The following is a 25000-nucleotide window of genomic DNA, read 5'->3' as shown; positions in this document are numbered from 1 at the left end:
AGCTTTAATTTCACAAATTGAATCTTGTTTCTTTCAATTATACTGTAGTATAATTGAATTATACTGTAGCTCCTTTCAATTATTCACTTGGAACTAAAATATAATATTGTAAACAAAATTATTATAATTCTATAATGATAATATTCCAAATCATGGCAAAGCTTCTCTTGTACATCCACCTCCACTGTATACTGTTATTGATAAAATACTGCCCAATATAAGAATCATTGCCAACATTTGCAAATTTTACACTACTATAATTATTCCATTTCTGTAATAACTCACAAATTGGGACAATGCTTTTCACGAAATAAATCACAACTGTGCAATCCAATGCCACAGAATTGGGTAGAGGAATAGATTTCGTTGCAAAATTAGTAAGTAGGCTATACCAGGACCTCCTAAATACCGGACCTGACCTGAGCATACAAACAAGATGGCCGCCGTAGGTGGTGGACTAACTTACTGCCATCAGCTAAGTTCCACCTCTCTCAAATAACTTATTACTCTTCAAAATCATTTTAAAGAATTTAAATAAGGTTCTTATTGAATAAGTAATTATTTGATAGGGTGACTGGACTTTATTTATTCCCATGCACATAGCATCCAAGTGCAATTCACATGCACATAGGTTATAATTATCGTTATTTTATTCTAGCCTAAGAATTCATTGTTCTCAATTTTCGCGACTTTGCTTGCTTGGGCAAGTGATGATTATTCTTCATGTTGCGGTAATTGTTCAGAAATATATTGCACACGATTTAATTGTGTTGTAAGAAGGCTGATTTGGAAAAATTGTAGGAAAGGCACCATCAGATAGTTTCACTTTTTTTCTTAGAACAGTCACATAAGAACTATCTTCACACAAAACTTGTCTTTTTCAATAATGTATGATGCTCTGAAATGATTGATACACACAGCCGAATTGTTAGTCACTTTTATAATCTTTCCTACGGATAAAGATTGTCCACTTTTTCCTCAGCTTATCTCTGGGAAAAGTAATTAGGGTCACTAAGGGGGTTTTTCTATGATAGTTCGATTTACACCCAGGGACACAATAATTTCTAGGCATGTTCAATTAAAACTGTTCATAGGTTGTAACATATTAAAATCTGATGGGTAAACAAAATTCCTATTTGGGAGAATTTTATAGGTCTGAAGTGAAATAGCTAGTCTAGTATCGCCAAATGCGATAACGATTATTGAAAGATTAGATAATAACAGGTATCACGGCTAAAATTAGAACAGCCGAATAGAAAAAGATAGCTATTTGCTACTCATATTATATTATATGAAGTATTGGAAAATTTGAGGTTAGGCTTAAAATACCTACTGATCGGCGACCTAATGATCGATCAAGTTGCATAACGTAAAATCTAGCCAGACACCTTGGCAAAAATTTATTGTAAACAAATGGTATGCAACTGGAGGACTTTAAAAAAGCACATGGCTAATTGTTGTAGAGGGAGAAACAACTTATAAACCTTATAAAAATATATTATATGTAATAAATATACTTAAACCACCAAATAAAAATAAATTAGAATATTAAGGAAGTAGGATGTTCCTAGGCGCATGTATACAGTAGTGAATTTGCATGAACAAATCAAATTGCGGTAATCGATGGGCGGCAATAGAGAGCTGATTCAAATGTATTTATAAATATTTCTATAAATGATAAGATTTATAAATTTTTATTACTCAGTTTATGTATTGGATATGGTTCCAGAAATATAAGGTATCATACCTGGGATATAAGTAATGGTTTAGTAGATTGGCATGGACTATTTGAACCTTTAAATGGCGTAGTAGCGAATTATTTAAATTTATGTAAATTTGTAAGTCGGAAATGAAAATTGTAGAAATGAAAGTAGAACCTGCCCACTTGCCTGCCAGACACCACTATGGAATGACACTAAAATTTGTAGAGCACAAGACCCTTTATCACATTGTACTTTTTGAAGACTTAAAGTTTAAATTCATTTATTTATTTTTCATAAGACTTAGTGATGCTGCATTAAAGCGAAAGTCATTTAAATATTTATTTAATCCCTTGGAGAAGACGACTTTGGCCACCAAAATTCCAGGACTACCAGAAAATTCGGATCGCCGCCAACAGCTTATAAAAATTCAGCACATGAGTGATAAATAGTCGAAATATATAAAGTTAGGGCGCCCTCAGTGCTTCTAGTGAAACAAATATAAAAGCTAGCTCGTCGGAAAGGTTATAAATATTAAAAATTGATATAAAACTTGCGCAAGTCTTAAGAAGTTATAAGAAATATTTTATTAAATAAGAATAAGTCAATTTACATATCCAAAGGTACACAAATTAAAGGAATATTAAATTTCAATCTTGTAAGACAAATGCTCACTGAATCATTGATTCTATTCAATAATTTGTAATGATATTATGTAGCTCTTGTTCACTGGATAAATTGATTTATCTACTTCCATCAGAGGCCGAACCTTATGCCCTAAGAGATATATATATATTATTGAGAAATATACTGAAAACTACAGAAAATAATATATTTATAATCTTTGATTTATCAAGTTATTATTCTATGATTTTTGGAATAAGATATAAAGTGAGATTGCCTAAATTGATAAGCAACAGCAAGTCGATACCTAAGCTGCATACAAATGAATGCATATTATCAATGAATTAAAAAAGCACATGGTAACGTTTCGTGCTAAAGAGCTAAAGAATAGTGTACCAGTCTGTGATATTTTCTTTTGATATTTTTATTCTTGTTTTTGTTGTGTATGTTTTGTTGCTCTATATATTTTCCATATTTATCTGACTTTTAATATTTACTCGTACAATATATGTATCAAATTTTTTATGGTGTACCATTTATTTTATTCCCCAATACCACACAGGACAAATCTCATATCTATTTATTACTTATCAGTATTAAATCACTAAGAGAGTTACCATCCAATTTTATCAGTAATAGAATAAGCTGGTTTACACAACAATACATTGCATTGTTAATTTAATTCTCTGGAAATAATACATTCCAAAGATTTCTATAAATTATTCAAAGGCAATAAACTGCAGGAGCTCCTGAGCGAACCTATAAGGATTTTATCGAAATTGTATTCTAAAAAACCGACCAGACTTATATATATTTACACTCATGCTTTACCGATTGCAGCCAAGCCGAGGCAAATCGTTATTCATTAAAAAAATAACGTCAGAAGGTCTACTCATTGTAGCATGTTGTTGTATAAAGCTAAATGTTGAGTTGCGGATGATAAACAAAAGTAATCTACGGTTGAATTATTATAAAATTATTGTTGATTAAAACACTTTGAACACTGAATATACTTAGAATACTGAACACTCACTATACATTTTAAATTCTTAAAACTTTAATATTCACAATTTGAATTCATTAAACACTCACTAAATCTTTGAATACTAAAACAATATATTTATCTCTTTTTTGTATAGGGCTACTTGTAATATAAATCAATCTCATTTCTCTAAAATCTACTACTATTTGTTTTTTTTTATTCACCTATGAAATAGATTCAATAATTAATGCTCACTCTGTATTATTATCCAGAATAGATTCGAGTACATCTCGGTTAGTTTTCTTTACAGCATCAGTTCGCTGATAATACCAAAACTATTGATAGAATGATTTACAAACAAAAAGAAAAATTAATACAGAATAGAAATAATCAAGGAAATGTAGGAAATAAAGAATATATTTGTGTTCCATATAACACAATATTTAATAAAGCTATAAGAAAAACCTTTACAAAAAATAAATTCATTCTAGGTTATAGGACAACAAATAATGCATTCTAACTGATAAAAAAGAAATCAATTTTAAATGTACAGCAAGATAGGTTTAAAAAATCTGGAATCTATGAACTTAAATGTAGTGATTGCGACAAATTGTATATCGGACAAATAGGTAGAAATTTCCATATCAGGTTTCGAGAACATATCCAAGCACTAAAATCTAAAAATTATACACAAACGTAGGCATTTGCTGAACACTTGATAGATTCAGGCCATAATTTTACAGATATAAATTCCAATATGAAAATACTAAATTATGGTAGGTAATAAAAGTGGAAAACTGCATGTCAAAGAAGAATTTCATATTTATAAGGCAGCAAAATTAAACAGAGATAAAATAATAAACTTAATCCAATTAGACACCAATAACCCCATTTTTGATAGAATCATGCGAATTTAAACCCAAAATTTACAGTCCTAGTTCATAAAAACATATGAATACACTAACATACTAGTAGTTCTGTGAACAGTAGACCTCGCACAGTTATAACGACGTCCCAAACCATAAGCACATCCACACTGAAACACTAACTATTTATTTGATATGATCATACTTACACAAGATTTAATTATCATAGAACGCTTTCCGGAATTTAGCGTGAGAAAACCAGAAGACATCTAGGCGCCCAGACGAGCTGTTATAAAGCTCTTTGCATCCTATTTAATAGTGCATGAAAATTATTGCATTCAATGAGGCATGCAATTTATAGTCTACACAGCTGTTAATTTTTTTACTAAGTTACATTGAGATATTGAATTGCATGCGTCATGGCATGCAATTTGTAGTCAACTCGACAGCTGATTTATGATGAATAATTCTATAGTCTGATCTTCACTCTTATATTGACGTATGAAGGAGGCTCCATTTTCCTTTTATATTATCCTTGAAATGCAAAATTTCCAAAAACCTTGTTTATACGTCGACGCGCAATTTAAAAAGGAACATACCTGTCAAATTTCATGAAAATCTATTACTGCGTTTCGCCGTAAATACGCAACATATGAACATAAACATATAAACATATAAACATATAAACTTATAAACATATAAACATATGAACATATAAACATATGAATATATAACATATATATGAACATTTAAACATTTAACATTTAAACATTTAAACATTCGAACATTTAAACATTTAAACATTTAAACATTTAAACATTTAAACATTTAAACATTTAAACATTTAAACATTTAAACATTTAAACATTTAAACATTTAAACATTTAAACATTTAAACATTTAAACATTTAAACATTTAAACATTAAACATTTAAACATTTAAACATTTAAACATTTAAACATTTAAACATTTAAACATTTAAACATTTAAACATTTAAACATTTAAACATTTAAACATTTAAACATTTAAACATTTAAACATTTAAACATTTAAACATTTAAACATTTAAACATTTAAACATTTAAACATTTAAACATTTAAACATTCAAACATTTTAAACATTTAAACATTTAAACATTTAACATTTAAACATTTAAACATTAAACATTTAAACATTTAAACATTTAAACATTTAACATTTAAACATTTTACATTTAAACATTTAAACATTTAAACATTTAAACATTTAAACATTTAAACATTTAAACATTTTACATTTAAACATTTAAACATTAAGAGAAATGCCAAACAGTCGACTTGAATCTTAGAGCTCACTTCGCTCGGTCAATGATCAAAATAAGAACCTTCCAGCAGTATTTATTTGTTCACTTCATATCACATGAAAATGGCATCAATGTCCGAAACATGTTGTGATTAAATATTTCAAAAAAAGGGTACTGAGATTTTTATTTTATTTACATTTAAAAAAATCTAATTTGAATCTCTATTCAATCTTAAATAATAATTAATTTTAAAATAATAATATCGATCAATTATAAAACTAGAAAATATTATAAATCTCGTGACAACTTCACTTAACTACAAATAAATACTTAAAACTGATGACAGCATATCAGTGTCAGCTGAGTTGAGACTCCACCACATATCGGCGCCATTTTACCTAAATTTTCACACAGGCGCAGGTCCGGTATTTAGGTGGTGCTGGCTATGCATTACAGATTACCTTTTAGTGCAACTGATTCATGATTTATGTCTTAATTGATAAATTTTATTCCTGATCATGAATTAGTTCTACGATGAAGAGATTGATGATAGAATACATATTATTATTATATTTCCAGGAATACTATGCCCACTTGTGGTATTAAATACCTGAATATAGGTATGGTAGGCATGATGTAATGAGAACTTTATAGTACGGTACGTAGCTCAGTTTTTTCTATTCATTTTTCCTGAACCCATCAACATAATAGACTCGAAGAATCTTGTAACAGAACTGATCGATATTCTGGTAGGTTTTCATACCGTTACTGAACTGACTGATTTTTCGCGGGAGAATGTTTTTCAACAGAATCGCTAAATCCATTTATTCATCTATTTCTGAAGAAAGTCCTTCCCAAACCACAGTGAATCAAATTTTGGATCAATTAGTTCGTTTTCAAAATTGATGCTATACAAATTTTCCGTTGAATAAAATGCCGTAACTGTGATTTGATAGTCTTATTTAAAAGGTGATTCAGTTTCTGAACCAAACAGTTCAGCACTTTTATCATCTAAAATTCAACTTCATCTCAATTTACTGAAGTTCATAATGATATCATCAGATGATGAAGACGACGTCCTACTATTACCTTACTGTGGCGGCAGATTCTGAAGAAGATGAAAGACCAAAAAAATGTGGGTGCCTGCCATTAATAAAGATAGACTTCAATTTGGAGAATATCATACTCTTGTACCACAATAATTGAGGAAGGATAGACAGCTATCCTTATGTTTTTTATAATCTGCTTGACAAAGATCATACAATATTGGATAATTATAAATAGTCTCCAACAATTGTTCTGTGTTCGCCATTTTCCTACTTGTGGTCGTGCAATGTCTGTACTACTGTTTACAAGGCAGACGAAACTAGTGTAGTTCCAGAGCTCGTCACAAAATTCGCAACGTTAAAAAGCGCTGCAAATGCTGCATATAGCAAAAGTTCACAAGCAAATATTTCGCAACGTATTGGTTTGCGCCAGCACATACACCGCAATAGTATTAAACCTCCGCACGGCAAATTCTCGGAATTGAATTCGCACCGCAACAAAACTTCGCAATATATTCGCAACGGTGTGCGCCTGGTATTAATCTACTCTGATCTATTTCTTATTAAATAGATCTTCTATTTCCTGAAGATTTTTCAGTTTAAACTCTCAGAATTTATTGAGTGAAAAGATAACGTTCTTAAGTATAGGCTATGTAGAATAAATCCGGGTGAAATGCTAAAGATACCTATTTCCAAAAACAAAATCCATTTTTGAGTTATATATATCCTCAGTTCTATCAGTTCTAACAGGAGAAAGAACGACTATAAGTTCTTGTTCTTCGCTCCATGGTTTGCTCATAGAAGTTTTTTTAGTGAAATATATACTCGACGAGCGGTGAATAACTTTGGATGGTATTTTGCAGATGATAAACAGGAGCTGTCAGCGCAAGAAGTGTCAGATTTTCTGCAATCACATCCCGGCTTTCTTGAGGAATGGGTCATGGAAGAAGTCGAGATAGAACAGCTGGAGAGGTGGATTATAAGGAGAACGCAACGGGATAAGAAAAGAGGAAGTGGCAGTGAGTATAAAACAAGAATAGATTAAAACATTTTGATGTTATTGTATTTCATTATATCCAAGTTGTACTTTGTCTCAATAATTTCTAATGAAGTATTTGGATAGGGCTACTTGGATTTTCAATTATCATGAAAAATTATTGGTATTCATTCTTTATATTTTGCACATAAACACAACTATGGCTTCGAGCACTTATGCCATTTTCAAGTATTATATATAAGTGTCAATTCATCTCAGCCACACTTGAAAATCGCATAATTGCTCTAGTGAGGTTCACGTTATAATAACAGTGTTTGATTAGCAATGGTATTGCTATCCTTGTCTATCATTCAACAATGCGGATAGCGCTATCTCTTTCTCGCTTTGCTCTGTTGCCAGATCGTCTTTTAACAATGTAGAATTGATTATTAACAAAATATTTCATCTCAATTATGAAAATTCATTATTAAATTATTGAAAAAAATAATTTCTTGCTTGATAAAATACAATTGTTTATTTTAATTAAGAATGAACAGTTAATATTTCATCAATAAACCTGTATCAGCTACCGGCTATAGAAGGCATTTACAAGACAGAGGATCGGCAACGTTTTCCTTCTATCTCTCTCCACTGCCATTATAACGTGGACCTCACTATATAAATTTAAATTGTGAGGTGTCACCATCCAACGCAATGAGATATCAAAGACAATGAATTAATAAAATCAACTGAGCACATTTGAGAGATTTGTTGCAAATGGCGTGTGTTTTACTCCAAGTTATGTTTCCACTTTAGTTTAGTGCAGTTGCATATCGCCTTATCTTTTGTGAAGTTTCCCAATATTTTTTATTTTTGGCAAATAAGATAAATTCATTAATTCATAGAGGAATAATACGTGTAAGCTTATGAGAGATACGCGTAGTATTATTGAATTAATAAATTTAAAAGATCAAGAAATATATTATTCTCATTCAAGATAGATAGGTGAACAATAAATCTATGACTATTTATGTATCTGAATATCTGAAATTGGTCACATGTTTTTTGATATTATATTATTGTAATTTGTAATATTATATTGTGCTTTTGAAAAGCTTATTTGCTAAGAGAAGACATAATAACTAGTAGTTCTGTTTCTCAAGAACGAAGTTGACAAATAGATTCTCACAATGACGTTTGTGAATGTCGATTTTTAAGATATAATTTATTGATGAGAGCTTATTTTTCAGACAGTGCTGGGAGGAAAACGAGCTTATCCAGGTGGAAAGTAAGTAGCCCTTATATTTAATGAATTGAAGTATGTTCAGTAGTTCATGATTCATGATTCATCAACATGCATAATATGGGCTAATTATTTCAGCATTTATGCAATCACATTTTTCATCCTTCCAAGTTGGTTTTGAAGGAAGTTTTACATTCACAGTAGCGAAAAATCAAGTCTGAAATGAGAGAATGGAAATGAAAATGTATATTATAGGAATAAATTACAGATTGGGTGAAAAGTCCGAGAACGGCTTAATATCTCATACACAAAGGTAATTTGACGGTGGGTGTGTGATTGGGGATCTTATTCAAATTGAAAATACTACTATATTATGACTTTAAAAATCTGATCCATCATCTTGAATTTGCCATTCTGGATGCAACTTTATTTTTTTAAATAGGAAGGTGGTCATGCGATACATGATACCTATAAAGAATTTCAAGAAAAAATGAATGGCGGAGACTGCATATCGATATCTCAAACCGTTTTGAAGATATTCACATTATTAACCAATACTATTCAAAGCAGAAAGTAGAGAAACAAGTATGTGAACAGCTTAGTACCTCATAAAACAATGTGATTTCACGGTGGGTGTGATTAGGGATCCTACTCAAAGTGAAAATACTACTAAACAATGACTTTAAAAATCTGGACCGCCATCTTGGATCCGCCATTTTGAATGCAACTTTTTTTTTCAATTGGAAGGTGGTCATGTGATACATGAATTCAATACGGAATTTAAAAAAAAATGAATGGCCAAAACCGCACATCGATATCTCAAATCGTTTAGAAGATATTCACATTATTAATCAATACTACTCATGTATATTTTAATTTCTGATTTGCATGGTATTCATTAATAATGTGAATTTATATCTTCTAAACGGTTTGAGATATTGATATGCGGTTATCGCCATTCATTTTTTCTTTAAATTCTGTATAGGAATCATGTATTGCATGACCACCTTCCTATTTAAGAAGAAAGTTGCGTTCAAAATGGCGGATCCAAGATGGTGGACCAGAGTTTTGAAGTCATTGTGAAGTTTTTTTTTAATTCGAGTAGGATCCTCAATCACACCAACCTTGAAATCACATTGTTCAATGAGATACTAAGCAGTTCTCATACTTTTTTTTCTTCTTTCTGCTTTGAATATTATAGATTAATAATGTGAATATCTTCAACACAGTTTGAGATATCGATATGCGGTTTCTGCCATTCATTTTTTCTTGAAATACCGTATCGAAATCATGTATCGACCACCTTCCTATTTGAAAAAATAAAGTTGTATTCAAAATGGCGGATCCAAGATGGTGGACCAGATTTTTAAAGGCATAATTGAGTGGTTTTTTTCAATTTGAGTAGGATCCCTAATCACACCGACCGTCAAATTACCTTTTCCTCCACCTCCTCTCTGAAGTGCTTACTTTAGTCCTTGGAATATAATACTTAAGTGTCACTTTTTCGCTCTCGGGAGGAAAAAAAAGGAAAACTCCCTAGAGCGTAAAAGTGACTCCATTTAAATAACATGGGAAGCATCTCTATTTTACGTACATTTGAAATAGGCTAGAAGGTCTAAGCTCAGATGAGGAAGCATATAGAGTAGTCATTAAACCAACTAAATTCAATACCTCAACCAGACATTTGATCAATATATGAAATTTATGTCTGTATGCTAAAATTATTACAAACTTCATATCACTATATTGAAAAAAATGTATTTTTTTTATTCCATGTTATTAAAAATACCAGCCAACGAATATTCCTCATTAACTAATCAAATTAATAAATAAATAGATAATCATTTTATTTGTTCTCGGTCCAGCCATACAAATACAGAAATACAGTTAAATAGAGATACATTCACAATTATCCTATAATTCCAACAATAACATCCAATAGAAATGAATTCTAAAGTAAAGTGTCAGTTCATGAGAGAGCATGATTTCACTCTCTATGTCTGTTATTAATGTCTCCACTCCATGTGGATTATCAAACAATCAATAATAATAGAATATTACTGCATAACTGGAAATTTATAACATGGAACATTGTATCAAGACATCAATGGAATAATTATAATTTGAATAAATACTTGAAGAACACAGCAATATAACAATTATAGATCAAACAATACTTCAAAGCATATTACCAAAATTAACAGGTATATTAACATCAAATTATATTACTACTTTGGATTGGTACAGGTACTTTTGGACAGGTACATTACTTTGAATTTTAACTACAAGATTTCAAGCTATTGAATAAACTTACAGGCATCCTAATGAGCATAATGATGGTAGTTAAGTCAGAACGAATTACTTGATTTACAATAAGACTACACTAAATTTGGATGGAAATTCAATTTTTCAAGCCAAACAAAATGTTATTAATTTACTTGGGGCATGCAATAGCAATCATTACACATCTTTTATATGAGTTACAGGAAATCCCACTTGTGAAATCACGTACTCAAGTATCAACACTACAAATCAAGAAGCGAATATCAATTGCTTTTACTACATAAAGGATGTAGACTATTTATTTTCCTCTCACTCAAATTTAATAGAAGTACCATTACTTTGTCCGCATCTGAAACAACATTTTGGATGAATTTGCCAAGAAAGTAGGAACGAATAGAGTTATACATTGGACAGCGTACTAAGAAATGTTCTATATCTTCTCTCTCATGAATATTACAAATAGGACAATTCGACATACAGTTCAATTGTGTACCTCTATTATTAACATACAAGTATATAGATACATTAGTGGCCATTCGCAATTGAGTTATACAACGGACTTTGACAATGGGCATTTGGAATCCAAGCTGTTCACCCTTAATGAAATTGGCATTCAATTCTGCATAGTGAGGGCAATTCATAGAGCTGAGTGCTGCTTCTACATCTTCCGCATACAAACTATCTGCGTAATTTCTGAACAAGGTTCCCTGTACAGCTTTCAACCTGTGAAAGAGGTCAGCTCTATCTCCCCATGCAATTACGATACCCTGATCACCGCACTTCTTCTGGAGAAGAGACAACCATCCCGAGGCTCCAGGTATATTGTTCTGCTCCAGTGCACAGTCCAACAACACCGAGAAACAGAGTTTAGGGTATCTACACTCAGACATCTGTAGGACCCTTAAAAGAAAACCAAAAGTTCTCTTCAATAGAATGTGACTGAGCCTCAATCTACCCAATTCCAAACGTACCGCCCAACTCGGTGATGTGACATTCAACAGAAGAACACGTTTCAGAAAATACTACTGTGCTCTTTCCAAAACATCAGCACAACCAAGACCCCAAACTTCAGAGCCATACAGAATCAAAGGCAGCACTACCGCATCGTAGAGTTTCATCTTAGCATCTCATGTGTCAGACTTGGCTCTTCGAAGAACCTGGACGACTGACTCCCCAGTAATTCTCGCCTTCCTGATTAAGCCTTCACAGAATTTCCGGAAGCAACCCGACGCATGAAAGTCTACTCCAAGGTATATCTGTTGGTATATATCTCAAGGTATATCTCAAGGTATATACCTATATCTGTTGACTATCTCTACTTCCTCACCTCGATAGTGAAAAGAAAAAACTTTTTTGCGGCCCCTAGCATGGAAAGGTACAATTTTTGTTTCTTCAATATTGACAGTCAGCTTCAGGGACTCACAGTAGTCGGAAAGACAATTGAGCTTGTTACGCAGGTCCACCTTACACCCATGCAAAGATGACAATATCATCAGCAAACAGTAACATCAATATGTCAGTGTGGTTTTTGAATGGAATGCCATGGAATCCTCTTCCCCTGTAGAAGGACTCAATATTTCTCAAATAGTGGGAAAACAAAAATGGACTTAGTGAATCCCCCTGCAACACTCCTTTTGTAACCTCAATGGGGTCTGAAGTCCTATTCTCGCTTCTCACAACCAATGAAGCCCTGTCATAAAGTCCATTCAAAAGCCTTATCATTTCACTGCTGACTCCACACAACCTAAGCTCGTCCCATAGAAGCTCATGAGGAAGGAACCGAGTCGAATGCAGATTGGAAATTGACAAATAAAGCAAAAAGTTTTCGGCGTCTAACCTTTATCTGGTGGAAAACAACTGTATGCAAAACAAATATATTGTCCAGACATCCACGCCCTCTCCTAAATCCACTTTGACACTCAGGTAGTATGTGACATTGATCAGCCCACTCTGACAGCCTTATCTCTAATGCATGTGTGAGAAGTTTTGTGATATTATTGAGCATTGCCAATCCTCTATAGTTATTAGGGTTGTCCTTATCTCCCTCCTTATACAGAAAAAAACATGACAATTTTAGACCATTCCCGCAGTACCTCCTCCATATGTACTATTTTATTGAATGTAACTAATCAAATTTGAAACGGGAACTTCATCATAGCTGTAGTTGTGGCGGCCATTGTTGTTACAACTTTTGCCAACAGACAGCACATATCACTGCCGGTGGAGAACTGTGATTACAAGCCAGCTGTTTCTGTTCACTTTTTAGATTATGTTGTAACACATTGTGTTTGGTCACGTACGTTTTTAAAAATTATTTTATTTGCAGTTTTTATAAAAATGTAGGTGGAGGAAAAATGTAGTGTATATCACGAGTGAAATTTTTTTCTCCCTCAGGAAAATTGTTGCCCTCGGCTTTGCCTCTGGCTTCAAAATTTTCCCTCCGGGAGAAAAAACAGTACTATTCACTATAGATATACAAATAACTATTGTGTATGAGATATTAAGCCGTTCTCGGTCTTTTCACCCACTCTGTATATTATAATTATAGCATGGAAATTATATTCTCCTACAGATACCTTGAAAAGTGACCATTTCTGCACTGATTGCAGGCCGCAAAGAATCACTTTTCCCGCTCTAGTGAGCGAAGTATTACTTTGCGTACTCCAGATTTGCAGCATGACAATGCAAAATAGTTAGTAGGTTAATGTAGCACCAGTGCAGGAAAATCAAAACTAAGTTGGTAACACTGACTGTGGTATAGTGAGGTCCATGTTATAATATGGCAGTGGAGAAGGGCGTTGCCTATTTATTATGTGCCTTGATTAATTTAATTATTATTATTCAATTTAAATGAATAAAGGTTTTATTAATAATGAGATTACACAGAAAAATATTCAATGGATTTCAGGGAATTTTACCCATAATTACCCACTTTCCATATTCAATAGTAACTGTAGGAAAAATTTAATGAGAAATATGTGCGCAAAGTTAGTTTGCTGCACTCAAGAAACCATTATTCCGCACTCGCCTAGGTTCGTGCGTGAACGTTTCTTTCGGTGCAGCAAACTGTCACTTTGCGCACTAGTTGCACAAATAACTATTTTTCTAGTAAGTTTTGCAAAGACGCCCACTGTTGTTGTGTTGTCTTATTAGTAGATTTGTTCTATTTATTATGACAAAATTCTCAATACTAGAAGACGACAAACATTGAATGAATAATGCAATTTTTTGTAGTTTTGCGTGCACGCCGACAAGCGTCAAATGCTGCAGGACCTGACAGTTGCGCTTCAGCAGCAACCGAGCGTCGCGCATGTCTTGTGGGAGCTGTCCGGGTGCATAGCGAGTGCTTGCAATGCCGACGGTCATCGACTCTATCTGCCAGATGGCCCTGATGGATCACGCTTGAGGCCCTATTTTGGACAAATCAATGATGGGTAACTTGTAATTCACATTTAAACTGATAATAAATCGTCCTTGCTAATTACTTTCCTTGCCCTATTTCCATAGGTAAGGAAAGTATTGCTTTCCAAAAAAAATTAAGGTACCCTAATTTCAAGTTTTCTATACGTTTCAAGGTCCCCTGAGTCCAAAAACATGATTTTTGGGTGTTGGTCTGTGTGTGTGTGTATGTGTGTGTGTGTGTGGTGTGTGTGTGTGTGTGTTGTGTGTGTGTGTGTGTGGTGTGTGTGTGTGTGTGTGGTGTGTGTGTGTGTGTGTGTGTGTGTGTGTGTTGTGTGTGTGTGTGTGTGTGTATGTTTGTATGTCTGTGAACACACTAACTCCATTCCTAATCAACCGATTGACTTTTATTAATGATAGATTTTAAACTTAAGGTCCTTATACCATGAGGATCTGACAATAAGAAATTCAATTCAAAATGGCGAAAATGGCGTGAGAAATGGCGGATCATTACTGAGAAACCATGTTTTTTCAAGCATATTTAATAATTTTCTTATACAATACTATAAGAGGCTTAAGAACGGTAACACCACAACCACCCCAGCCAATTATACCATATCGCACAACTGACTGCACAAGCGCAAAGAAAACCATTTAATTTGCTCAACTGTAAAAATATTTCTCAGTTGAACAAACTTATACAGCGTCTTCCTCAACCTAGAACATAAATATGAAATATGGTCTCTCCATTTCAAATGCTTATCAATGATTATTCCCAAGTATTTGGTGCTGTTCTTAATATTATTATAGGACATAGACAACTATTATCATCGCATCCAGTTTCATGAAAAGCCAAACTCCCCTGGTTATCTGGCTGACCTGCTGAGGTCAAAGAAAATGACACTGCAGTAGTTTTTGCTATATTCAAACTAACTAAGTTGAAATCTAACCAGTTTTTATAACTTTCAAACCCTCATTAGCTCTACAAAAAACATCATCCCATTTTGATGCACAGAAAATAGCAACAGTGTCGTCAGCAAAAGAAAACAAAGAACAGCTCTCAAGCTCTATCTTGAGTAAGTCATTAATGTAAATCAAAAATAATATTGGACCCAGAACTGTTCCCTGTGGCACACCATCGTAATTTCTAATTCTGAGCTCATTATACCATCAACACTAACCACCTGTGATCTACAACTGAGATAGCTTTTGAAGAAACCCAATGCAACACCTCTAATTCCAATACCTTCTAACTTTCTAAATAAAATATTGTGGTCCACTGTATCAAAAGCCTTCTGGAGATCTAAAAACACAGCTATACATTTTTCTTCCCTGTCCAGTGTTTCAATAATTCTCTTAGTAACCTTATATACAGCATCAGAAGTACTTACACCCTTACGAAAACCAAATTGGCAATTAGATAAAATTTCATATTTTTCCAAGAATTCGACCAAACGAGTCTTAACACATTTCTCAATCACCTTTGACAAACATGAAAGCAGAGAAATTGGGCGATAGTTCCCTGGATCACTTTTGTTACCATTCTTATGCAAAGGAATAACAGTGGCCTTTTTCAACTCGTCGGGGAAAACACCATTCAAAAAGCATAAATTTATTACATGAGCCAGAGGAACTGAAATTATGCGAGAATTTGAACTCAGACATTTAGAAAAAATTCCATCAAATCCTGGTGCTACCCCTTTCTTCAAGTTTTTAATACACATATCAATTTCCTCTGCTATGACAGGAAAAAAGAAAAACGAATTACAAAACAATCTATTAGTTTTTTCCCTAAAAATCTTGTCCTTTACCTTAGTAATTTTTTCAGAAATTCTTCTACCAACACTCACAAAATGTTCATTAAGCTCCTCTGCTATTTCATTTACTTGATAAGATCTCAAAATGCGATTATCCTTGGTAACCAACTCTTTAATAGAACAATTAGTTTTACAAGGGGTATCTGTTGCTTCATTCACAACCTTCCATACAGCCCTTAGACCATTCCCGCAGTACCTCCTCCATATGTACTATTTTATTGAATGTAACTAATCAAATTTGAAACGGGAACTTCATCATAGCTGTAGTTGTGGCGGCCATTGTTGTTACAACTTTTGCCAACAGACAGCACATATCACTGCCGGTGGAGAACTGTGATTACAAGCCAGCTGTTTCTGTTCACTTTTTAGATTATGTTGTAACACATTGTGTTTGGTCACGTACGTTTTTAAAAATTATTTTATTTGCAGTTTTTATAAAAATGTAGGTGGAGGAAAAATGTAGTGTATATCACGAGTGAAATTTTTTTTCTCCCTCAGGAAAATTGTTGCCCTCGACTTTGCCTCTGGCTTCAAAATTTTCCCTCCGGGAGAAAAAACAGTACTTTTCACTATAGATATACAAATAACTATTGTGTATGAGATATTAAGCCATTCTCGGTCTTTTCACCCACTCTGTATATTATAATTATAGCATGGAAATTATATTCTCCTACAGATACCTTGAAAAGTGACCATTTCTGCACTGATTGCAGGCCGCAAAGAATCACTTTTCCCGCTCTAGTGCGCGAAGTATTACTTTGCGTACTCCAGATTTGCAGCATGACAATGCAAAATAGTTAGTAGGTTAATGGAGCACCAGTGCAGGAAAATCAAAACTAAGTTGGTAACACTGACTGTGGTATAGTGAGGTCCATGTTATAATATGGCAGTGGAGAAGGGCGTTGCCTATTTATTATGTGCCTTGATTAATTTAATTATTATTATTCAATTTTAAATAAATTAAGGTTTTTATTAATAATGAGATTACACAGAAAAATATTTGATGGATTTCAGGGAATTTTACCCATAATTACCCACTTTCCATATTCAATAGTAGCTGTAGGAAAAATTTAATGAGAAATATGTGCGCAAAGTTAGTTTGCTGCACTCAAGAAACCATTATTCCGCACTCGCCTAGGTTCATGCGTGAACGTTTCTTTCGGTGCAGCAAACTGTCACTTTGCGCACTAGTTGCACAAATAACTATTTTTCTAGTAAGTTTTGCAAAGACGCCCACTGTTGTTGTGTTGTCTTATTAGTAGATTTGTTCTATTTATTATGACAAAATTCTCAATACTAGAAGACGACAAACATTGAATGAATAATGCAATTTTTTGTAGTTTTGCGTGCACGCCGACAAGCGTCAAATGCTGCAGGACCTGACAGTTGCGCTTCAGCAGCAACCGAGCGTCGCGCATGTCTTGTGGGAGCTGTCCGGGTGCATAGCGAGTGCTTGCAATGCCGACGGTCATCGACTCTATCTGCCAGATGGCCCTGATGGATCACGCTTGAGGCCCTATTTTGGACAAATCAATGATGGGTAACTTGTAATTCACATTTAAACTGATAATAAATCGTCCTTGCTAATTACTTTCCTTGCCCTATTTCCATAGGTAAGGAAAGTATTGCTATCCAAAAAAAATTAAGGTACCCTAATTTCAAGTTTTCTATACGTTTCAAGGTCCCCTGAGTCCAAAAACATGATTTTTGGGTGTTGGTCTGTGAGTGTGTAGGCTATGTGTGTGTGTGTGTGTGTGTGTGTGTGTGTGTGTGTGTGTGTGTGTGTGTGTGTGTGTGTGTTGTGTGTGTGTGTGTGTGTGTGTGTTGTGTGTGTGTGTGTGGTGTGTGTGTGTGTGTGTGTGGTGTGTGGTGTGTGTGTGTGTGTGTGTGTGGTGTGTGTGTGTGTGTGTGGTGTGTGGTGTGTGTGTGTGTGTGTGTGTGTGTGTGTTGTGTGGGTGTGTGTGTGTGTGTGTGTGTGTGTTGTGTGTGTGTGTGTGTGTGTGTGTGTGTGTGTGTGTGTGTGTGTGTGTGTGTGTGTTGTGTGTGTGTGTGTGTGTGTGTGTGTGTGTTGTGTGTGTGTGTGTGTGTGTGGTGTGTGTGTGTGTGTGTGTGTGTGTGTGTTGTGTGTGTGTGTGTGTGTGGTGGTGTGTGTGTGTGTTGTGTGTGTGTGTGTGTGTGTATGTGTGTGTATGTTTGTATGTCTGTGAACACGCTAACTCCATTCCTAATCAACCGATTGACTTTTATTAATGATAAATTTTAAACTTAAGGTCCTTATACCATGAGGATCTGACAATAAGAAATTCAATTCAAAATGGCGAAAATGGCGTGAGAAATGGCGGATCATTACTGAGAAACCATGTTTTTTTCACGGTTTTCTCGAAAACTGCTCTAACGATCTTCTTCAAATTTATACGATGAATAGCTATTTATAAGTCCTATTAACTGACATGAGCCTCATCTCTGGGAAAATTGCAGGAGCTCCGTAATATTCTTGAGAAAAATGGCGGATATTCACTAAAAAACAATGCTTTTCACGGGTTTCTCAAAAACTGCTCAAACGATTTCCTTGAAAATTTATAACATGGATAGCTATTTATAAGCCCTATCAACTGACATGAGTCTCATTTCTGTGAAAATTGTAGGAGCTCCGTAATATTCTTGAGAAAAATGGCGGATAATTACTAAAAAAACAATGTTTTTCACGATTTTATCAAAAATGACTTGACCGATTTATTTCAAATTCATACCCTGTATTATCAGCTCTATCAACTGGCATGAGTCTCCTTTATGGGTAAGTAATGGGGGGTCCACCCCATCCTTGAGAAATGGACTTTGTAACCTCCTTCTCGTGTATAGGTTGGTAGGAAAAGAAGTTCATAAGAAGAACACGTCATAGTCGAGATATGTCATCTGTAGAACAGCTGTTTTGACGACTTTTAAAAAATCATCGAATTTCACTATTTACACAAAGGAAAAAGTACTCTGAAAACAATTTTATATAAACACATTATACAGTAGTCTGATCGTAGTTTCAAATATGTTTCCGCCAATCGTCATTATGTTATTCCCCTAATTTATTCTCGTTTAAGAATGGGGCTTACAGTTCAATGAGCAAGGAAAGTTGTGTGAGAGTACCACACCTGACGCTAGTGTTCCCGCACATCTCGAGTCTACTATTCAAAGATCCAAGCCAGCTGGTGACAGAACAATAAGGCTGGAGACACACGAAGTTTGCTATCTCTTCATAGTGAATGATTTAATAGAATCAACAGTTGCCAACAGTTTGTAATTGAAATAATAACATTCCGAGCTTATTTTTATCTGTGTCTTATGGAACCCGACATTCACCACATTTAGTCAAATTCCTAGGCTTCAACATACAAAGTAATATGAAGCTGAGAGGTTGGTAGCACTGGCTGCCATGATCAACAGCCTATTGAGTCACGTCTAATTATTTTTCATTATTTCAAGTATTTGCGAAAGTTTCTCTACAAACAATGATTTTTAAGTGACGATTCATATGTGACTTCTGTTTGTGAGTTGTGAAAGTGAGTGAATAAACTTTATTTTGTGTCTTTCAATGGTTAATCTACTTCATAACCTCCAATACTTGGACCGATTCCCTTCAGGTTTTAGCTTCATGTTGAACTTTGACACCCTTGTTTTTAACTTAATAGACGAAAATTACCCTCGGATTAATAGACATTGACGAGACCACTCTTTTCGGTAAGAGTACAGAAACATCACTGCTCTGTATCGCTGCAGTATACGTATCAACGAAGGAAGTGCTCTATGAGAAGTGTTGCAAGTTACTGCTTATTACATCAACAATAGTCATTGCAACGCATTGGTTCACCAAAAGACTGTATCCTTCTATGCTACGGAGTTGTCCTATATTCTGGTTGAGGACCTGTTGCTTGTCGCTTACCTTCTGCCAGGCGAACTTTATCACTAAACAACGTGTTTGAATCATACCGGTAAACTCTTATCAGTACTCTATTATCAACTTTCTTCAGAATAAACTCATAGAACTGATTGTCCTTAGGTGTTGTTTTTTAAATTGCAACTAGATTATCACATCTCCAGAGATATTATCTATATCTTTTCTCACCCTATTTATCTTCGCTATCCTTATTCACCGATTTATAAATAAATGTCCTCGCTAAAAAATATCGCAGCTATTAGACTACACCCAAAATAACTCACGATTTTTTCAATTTTTATAAAACCCTATAAACTATCATGACAATATTAACGTACAAAAATTCTAGGAATGGATTAGGAGTTTATTATGGAAATCAATGCTACAGAAAAAGTCATCCGCTGATTAACGGTGACGTGGTGTGGAAATGCAGTAGTAAGGGTTGTTCAGGTTCCATTACAACCGACGCAATGCTTGATAAAGTAAAAATAAGTGTGAAGCATGTTAAGCATACAGTACCCCCGGTCCCAACGAATTTCACAAATGTTCAGGCAAAAGGGAGGTTAATTGAGCGACTAGACAAAGTAGTAAACAGTACACAAAGATTGTCACTCGACTCCAAATTAAATAGTAGACAAAAGAGTAAGCTAAATGACGCAGAATGTCAAACAGACGATTTGATACTCAAAGAGAAGGAGGAACTCACTGCGCGCATAGATGAGTTACTCTCTCAAAGAGATGCACTCATTGAGGAGATCAAGAAAATGAAAATACTTGATAGTAGTTTATCTCTAAACAATAATGATGTAGGAACGCAAACTGAACTGGATACAAGTTCTAAAAGTGTTAATACGCAAACCGAAACATCTTACAGACTGACGACTAGTAAATGCAAGGCAGATTGTGATAGTTTAGAAATAGTTGGTATCCGAGAGCAAACAATAAAAATTTTAAATGATAATAATAATTCTCTCCATAGAGAAATTCAAGAAATGGAACTCGAGATAAGGAAAAATTACGACAGAATAAATACTGTAATGGAAGAAAACTATAAATTGAGAGATATTGTATCAAGTTTCACCAATCGAGTCGATGAACTTAAAAACAAGCGCAATTGGGAACTCAAGAATTCAGACCATAAAATTAATGAAACGCAAGATTGGAAAAGAAAAGTGCTTATTTTCTCGGATAGCCAAGGCCGTGATCAGGCAACATATTTGAACAATACGTTGACAAACAATTTCTTGGTGTCTGGTTTCGTGCTTGGGGGTGCGAAAATTTCACAGATAGTGGATGCAGTTCTGAGAAGCAAGGAGGTGGCTAATCTGAACGACAATGACTTGGTGATAATTATAGGGGGTACAAACGACGTGAATTTGAATTGGGATGAAAATTATAATAGAGCATTTCGACAGCAAATATGTAGACTTCTTGCTCTGTCAGTAAAAACAAATATCGTCATCGGAACAATTCCATATCGATATGATTTGCCCAATTCATCGACCATTAATTCTACAATTAAAAATATCAATGCAGGATTAAAGAATATCGCACGTAATAAAGCGACAGTACTAGATATGTGGAATCTGAAAGCTTGTGAACATACACGTCACGGACTACACTTGAACAGGAGGGGTAAATCAGTAATCGCTAGAAGACTAAAAGATATAATAATGAAACCGAGACAAGTAACAGTAGATACTCCAGACATTATTTACGAGCGGATGAGTGTGTCACAGAGTATGAAAGTGACGGAAACTAACCAGAGTGGGGAATGGAGATTCCAGTTTTGGAAAATAGAGGCACAAGAAACATTAAAAGTTTTTTAGAGAAAGGACCGGTAGCATCAATAGCAATTTGATTTACGTAAAAACTTCAGAAAAACTAAAACAAGATAAAAAAGATAATCTCTTCAATTTAGTCCATTATAATATTAGAAGTTTAAAAAACAAGACAGACGAACTAGCAATTCAACTTGAAAATATAAAGAAAAATGATAAAAAAACCCGAATTGACTTTTTGTGCCTATCAGAAACCTGGCTTCAGAATGATAACTCAGTGAACATTAATAATTTTAACCTCATTTCATCAAAAAATAGGACCGATAGACAAGGGGGCGGAGTGGCAATTTATGCAAGAGAAGGCATACTGGCTAATAAACTAGATATTAAACAGGCAGAGGGCAATGATTTTGAAGTGGCAGTGGCAGTGCACACAAAATGTGCGATTGTATGTATATATAGACCGCCCAATAATGATTACAAAAATTTTACTGACAAACTGGAGGAAATTCTCTCAAAAATTACAAATAGATTTGAGAGCTGTATAGTGCTCGGTGATTTCAACGTAGACTTCATGGTGGATTCAAATAGAAGAAAGACACTGGAATCTTTATTTGAGGCATACGGTCTAAGAGGATTGGTTAAGAGTTGCACAAGAATAACAGAGACATCCTCAACGTTGATTGATAATTGTTTCGTGACGCCAATGATTGAGACTAAATATGTAGATGTAATAGAATTAGGACTTTCCGACCATTGTGCTCAAGTTGTAAACTATAAATTGGCAAACACGGATGGTAATGATGGACACCTTTTCTCATCACGATTTTATTCAGGAAATGCGAAACTAAAATTTCTAAGACGACTTGCTGAAGTAGACTGGTCAATGGTGTTTAATAGTGGAAATTCGGTTGATGAAAAATTCAATAATTTCTTGAGCGTATATTGTCGAGCATTTAGTGAATCGTTCCCAATTGTTTATCGGAAGAAGAAAAATGACAATAAGAAAATAAAGTGGACTTCACCGCTATTAGAGTTCATTTGTGAAGCTAAAAGAGATCTTATACTTCTTGCGAGAAAATTTCCAACCGAAATAACATACAAGGATAGGCTGAAGGACATGTCGCGGCTTATAAGACATTTAATTGTTTCATCAAGGCAAGCGTATGCAGAAAGAGTGTTTGCGTCGTCAGAAAATAAATCGAAACTAATTTGGAAGTTAATAAAAATGGAGACGGTCGCAAACACCGTGAAAAAGAATTATCCTAAAACTATTAATGGTGTCGAAGTCTGCTCGATTGATCTCATACCAGATAGGATAAATGAGTATTTCATAAATGTTGCCGATCAAACTACGCACTCAAACTTATCGTTCAAGCCTTTGCTATCAAATCGTATGTACGTAGGCGCCACCTTAGATAGATTTCCTAAATTTTCAGAGGAGGAGGTTTCTTCAGCCTTGAAAAATGTCAAGAGCAAAATGTCGAGTGGAGTGGATGATATTCCAAGCAGTATATTGAAGGAGTGTTTCGAGCCAATAAGAAGTATAACAACAAAGCTTATCAATTTATCATTCAGCTCAGGAACGTTTCCTTGTCAATTGAAGGTGGGGAAAGTTATTCCAGTTCATAAAAAAGGATCCACTTCAGAAGTAAGCAACTTTCGACCAATATCAGTCACGAGCTCATTTGCTAAGTTGTATGAGAAATTGGCTATAACAACCGTTGCAGAGCACCTTGAAGTAAATGCAATTCTCTCTTCAAGTCAGTTCGGGTTTCGACACGGAAAGTCGACTATCGATGCCATTAATAACTTCCTTTGCCGAATATACAAGTCACTGGATACTGAAAAAAAGGCTTTGGGTTTCTTTATCGATTTCCAACGAGCATTCGATAGTATTGATCACGATATTTTGATAGAGAAGTTGCGACATTATGGTTTTAGAGGTTCAGCACTAAAATGGCTGAAATCATTCACAACGGATAGATTGCAGATTGTAGAAATTGAAGACACAAAACAGAAAATAGTGAATCATAAATACAGATCGAAAGCTTGCCAGATAAAGAGAGGAGTACCACAGGGGACAGTTCTCGGTCCTGTGTTATTTTCATTGTTTATAAATGATTTACCCAGTAATGTACCTGTTGCCAGTAGTGTTCTATTTGCAGATGATGCGAACTTTCTTGTTGTCGGAAATAATCTGCAGCAACTTCTAAGGCAGGGAGAGCTCGTCATAGAAAGCATCGAGAATTGGTGCAGGGCAAACAGACTCAAAGTCAACGTGGAGAAGACCTGTTTTGTCAATTTTTCAATAATTAATGATTCCAACCGCCCTGCATTCCCTAATTTACTGGATTTCAAGATGGATTCGAAAGAAATCAAACACAAAGGTGCTTGTGGCTTTCTAGGAATTGAGGTTGATGCTTGTTTGAGGTGGAACAATCATGTTGACGAAGTTGTGAAACGACTGAGCAGAGCGACATTTGCTATCTCAAGATTAACGTTGAATATGAACAAGAGCGTAGTGTTCGCGGCTTATTATGGATACTTCCAACCTCTACTAACATACGGCTTGATATTCTGGGGCTCTTCAACTGGATTCGGCAGAGTATTCAGATCACAAAAGCGAGTAGTCAGGATGATGCTTGGGAAACCTCCCAGAACCCCTTGTAGGCCCCTGTTCCAAAGCGCCAGAATTCTCACTCTTCCCTGTCTATACATACTCGAGGCTGCACTACATGGATTTAAACATAGAGCTTCCTGGGCTAGAGGATCGGACATTCATAGCTACAACACGAGGTCTAGGAATGCTCTAAGACTGGATGTACATAGAACTTCTTTTTCCAAAGTTGTCCTGATCACATGAGCAGAAAAATATTGAACTCTCTCCCACCTATATTATCTACAATTGAATCCAAAGTTTTGTTTAAGAATAAATTGAAGAACTGGCTAATAGAAATGTGTTTTTACAGTGTGGTGGAACTTTTTGATCAGAGAGGTGCTTAAAATGTTATTTGCAATTATTTACGATGGTATTCACATCACATATGTATAAATGTATTTATTACGTTAT

At 34.5% G+C, this 25000-nt stretch overlaps 2 protein-coding genes across 3 annotated transcripts in view; both read left to right on the top strand.

Annotated features, from left to right (window-relative positions):
• The window catches only part of LOC111057504, a 265646-nt gene extending 251075 nt beyond the window's left edge, over positions 1 to 14571 (top strand). Inside the window, exons 3-5 of one of the 2 annotated variants that reach the window (XM_039429951.1) lie at positions 7367 to 7522; positions 8730 to 8767; positions 14240 to 14571. In XM_039429951.1, the coding sequence (XP_039285885.1) occupies positions 7367 to 7522; positions 8730 to 8767; positions 14240 to 14443 (398 nt within the window). In that variant the 3' untranslated portion in view covers positions 14444 to 14571. The remainder of the gene's footprint in view (positions 1 to 7366; positions 7523 to 8729; positions 8768 to 14239) is intronic. The other variant, XM_039429950.1, reaches the window with a different exon arrangement.
• Positions 14572 to 17543: 2972 nt separating this feature from the next.
• LOC111053745 (probable 3',5'-cyclic phosphodiesterase pde-5) overlaps positions 17544 to 25000 on the top strand; it is a 99147-nt gene continuing 91690 nt past the window's right edge. Inside the window, exon 1 of the mRNA XM_039431331.1 lies at positions 17544 to 17761. Within this exon, the coding sequence (XP_039287265.1) occupies positions 17589 to 17761 (173 nt within the window). The 5' untranslated portion in view covers positions 17544 to 17588. The remainder of the gene's footprint in view (positions 17762 to 25000) is intronic.

The sequence above is a fragment of the Nilaparvata lugens genome, chromosome 6 (genome assembly GCF_014356525.2).
Source record: "Nilaparvata lugens isolate BPH chromosome 6, ASM1435652v1, whole genome shotgun sequence".
NCBI lineage: Eukaryota > Metazoa > Arthropoda > Insecta > Hemiptera > Delphacidae > Nilaparvata > Nilaparvata lugens.
This window is presented reverse-complemented; position numbering and strand designations above follow the sequence as displayed.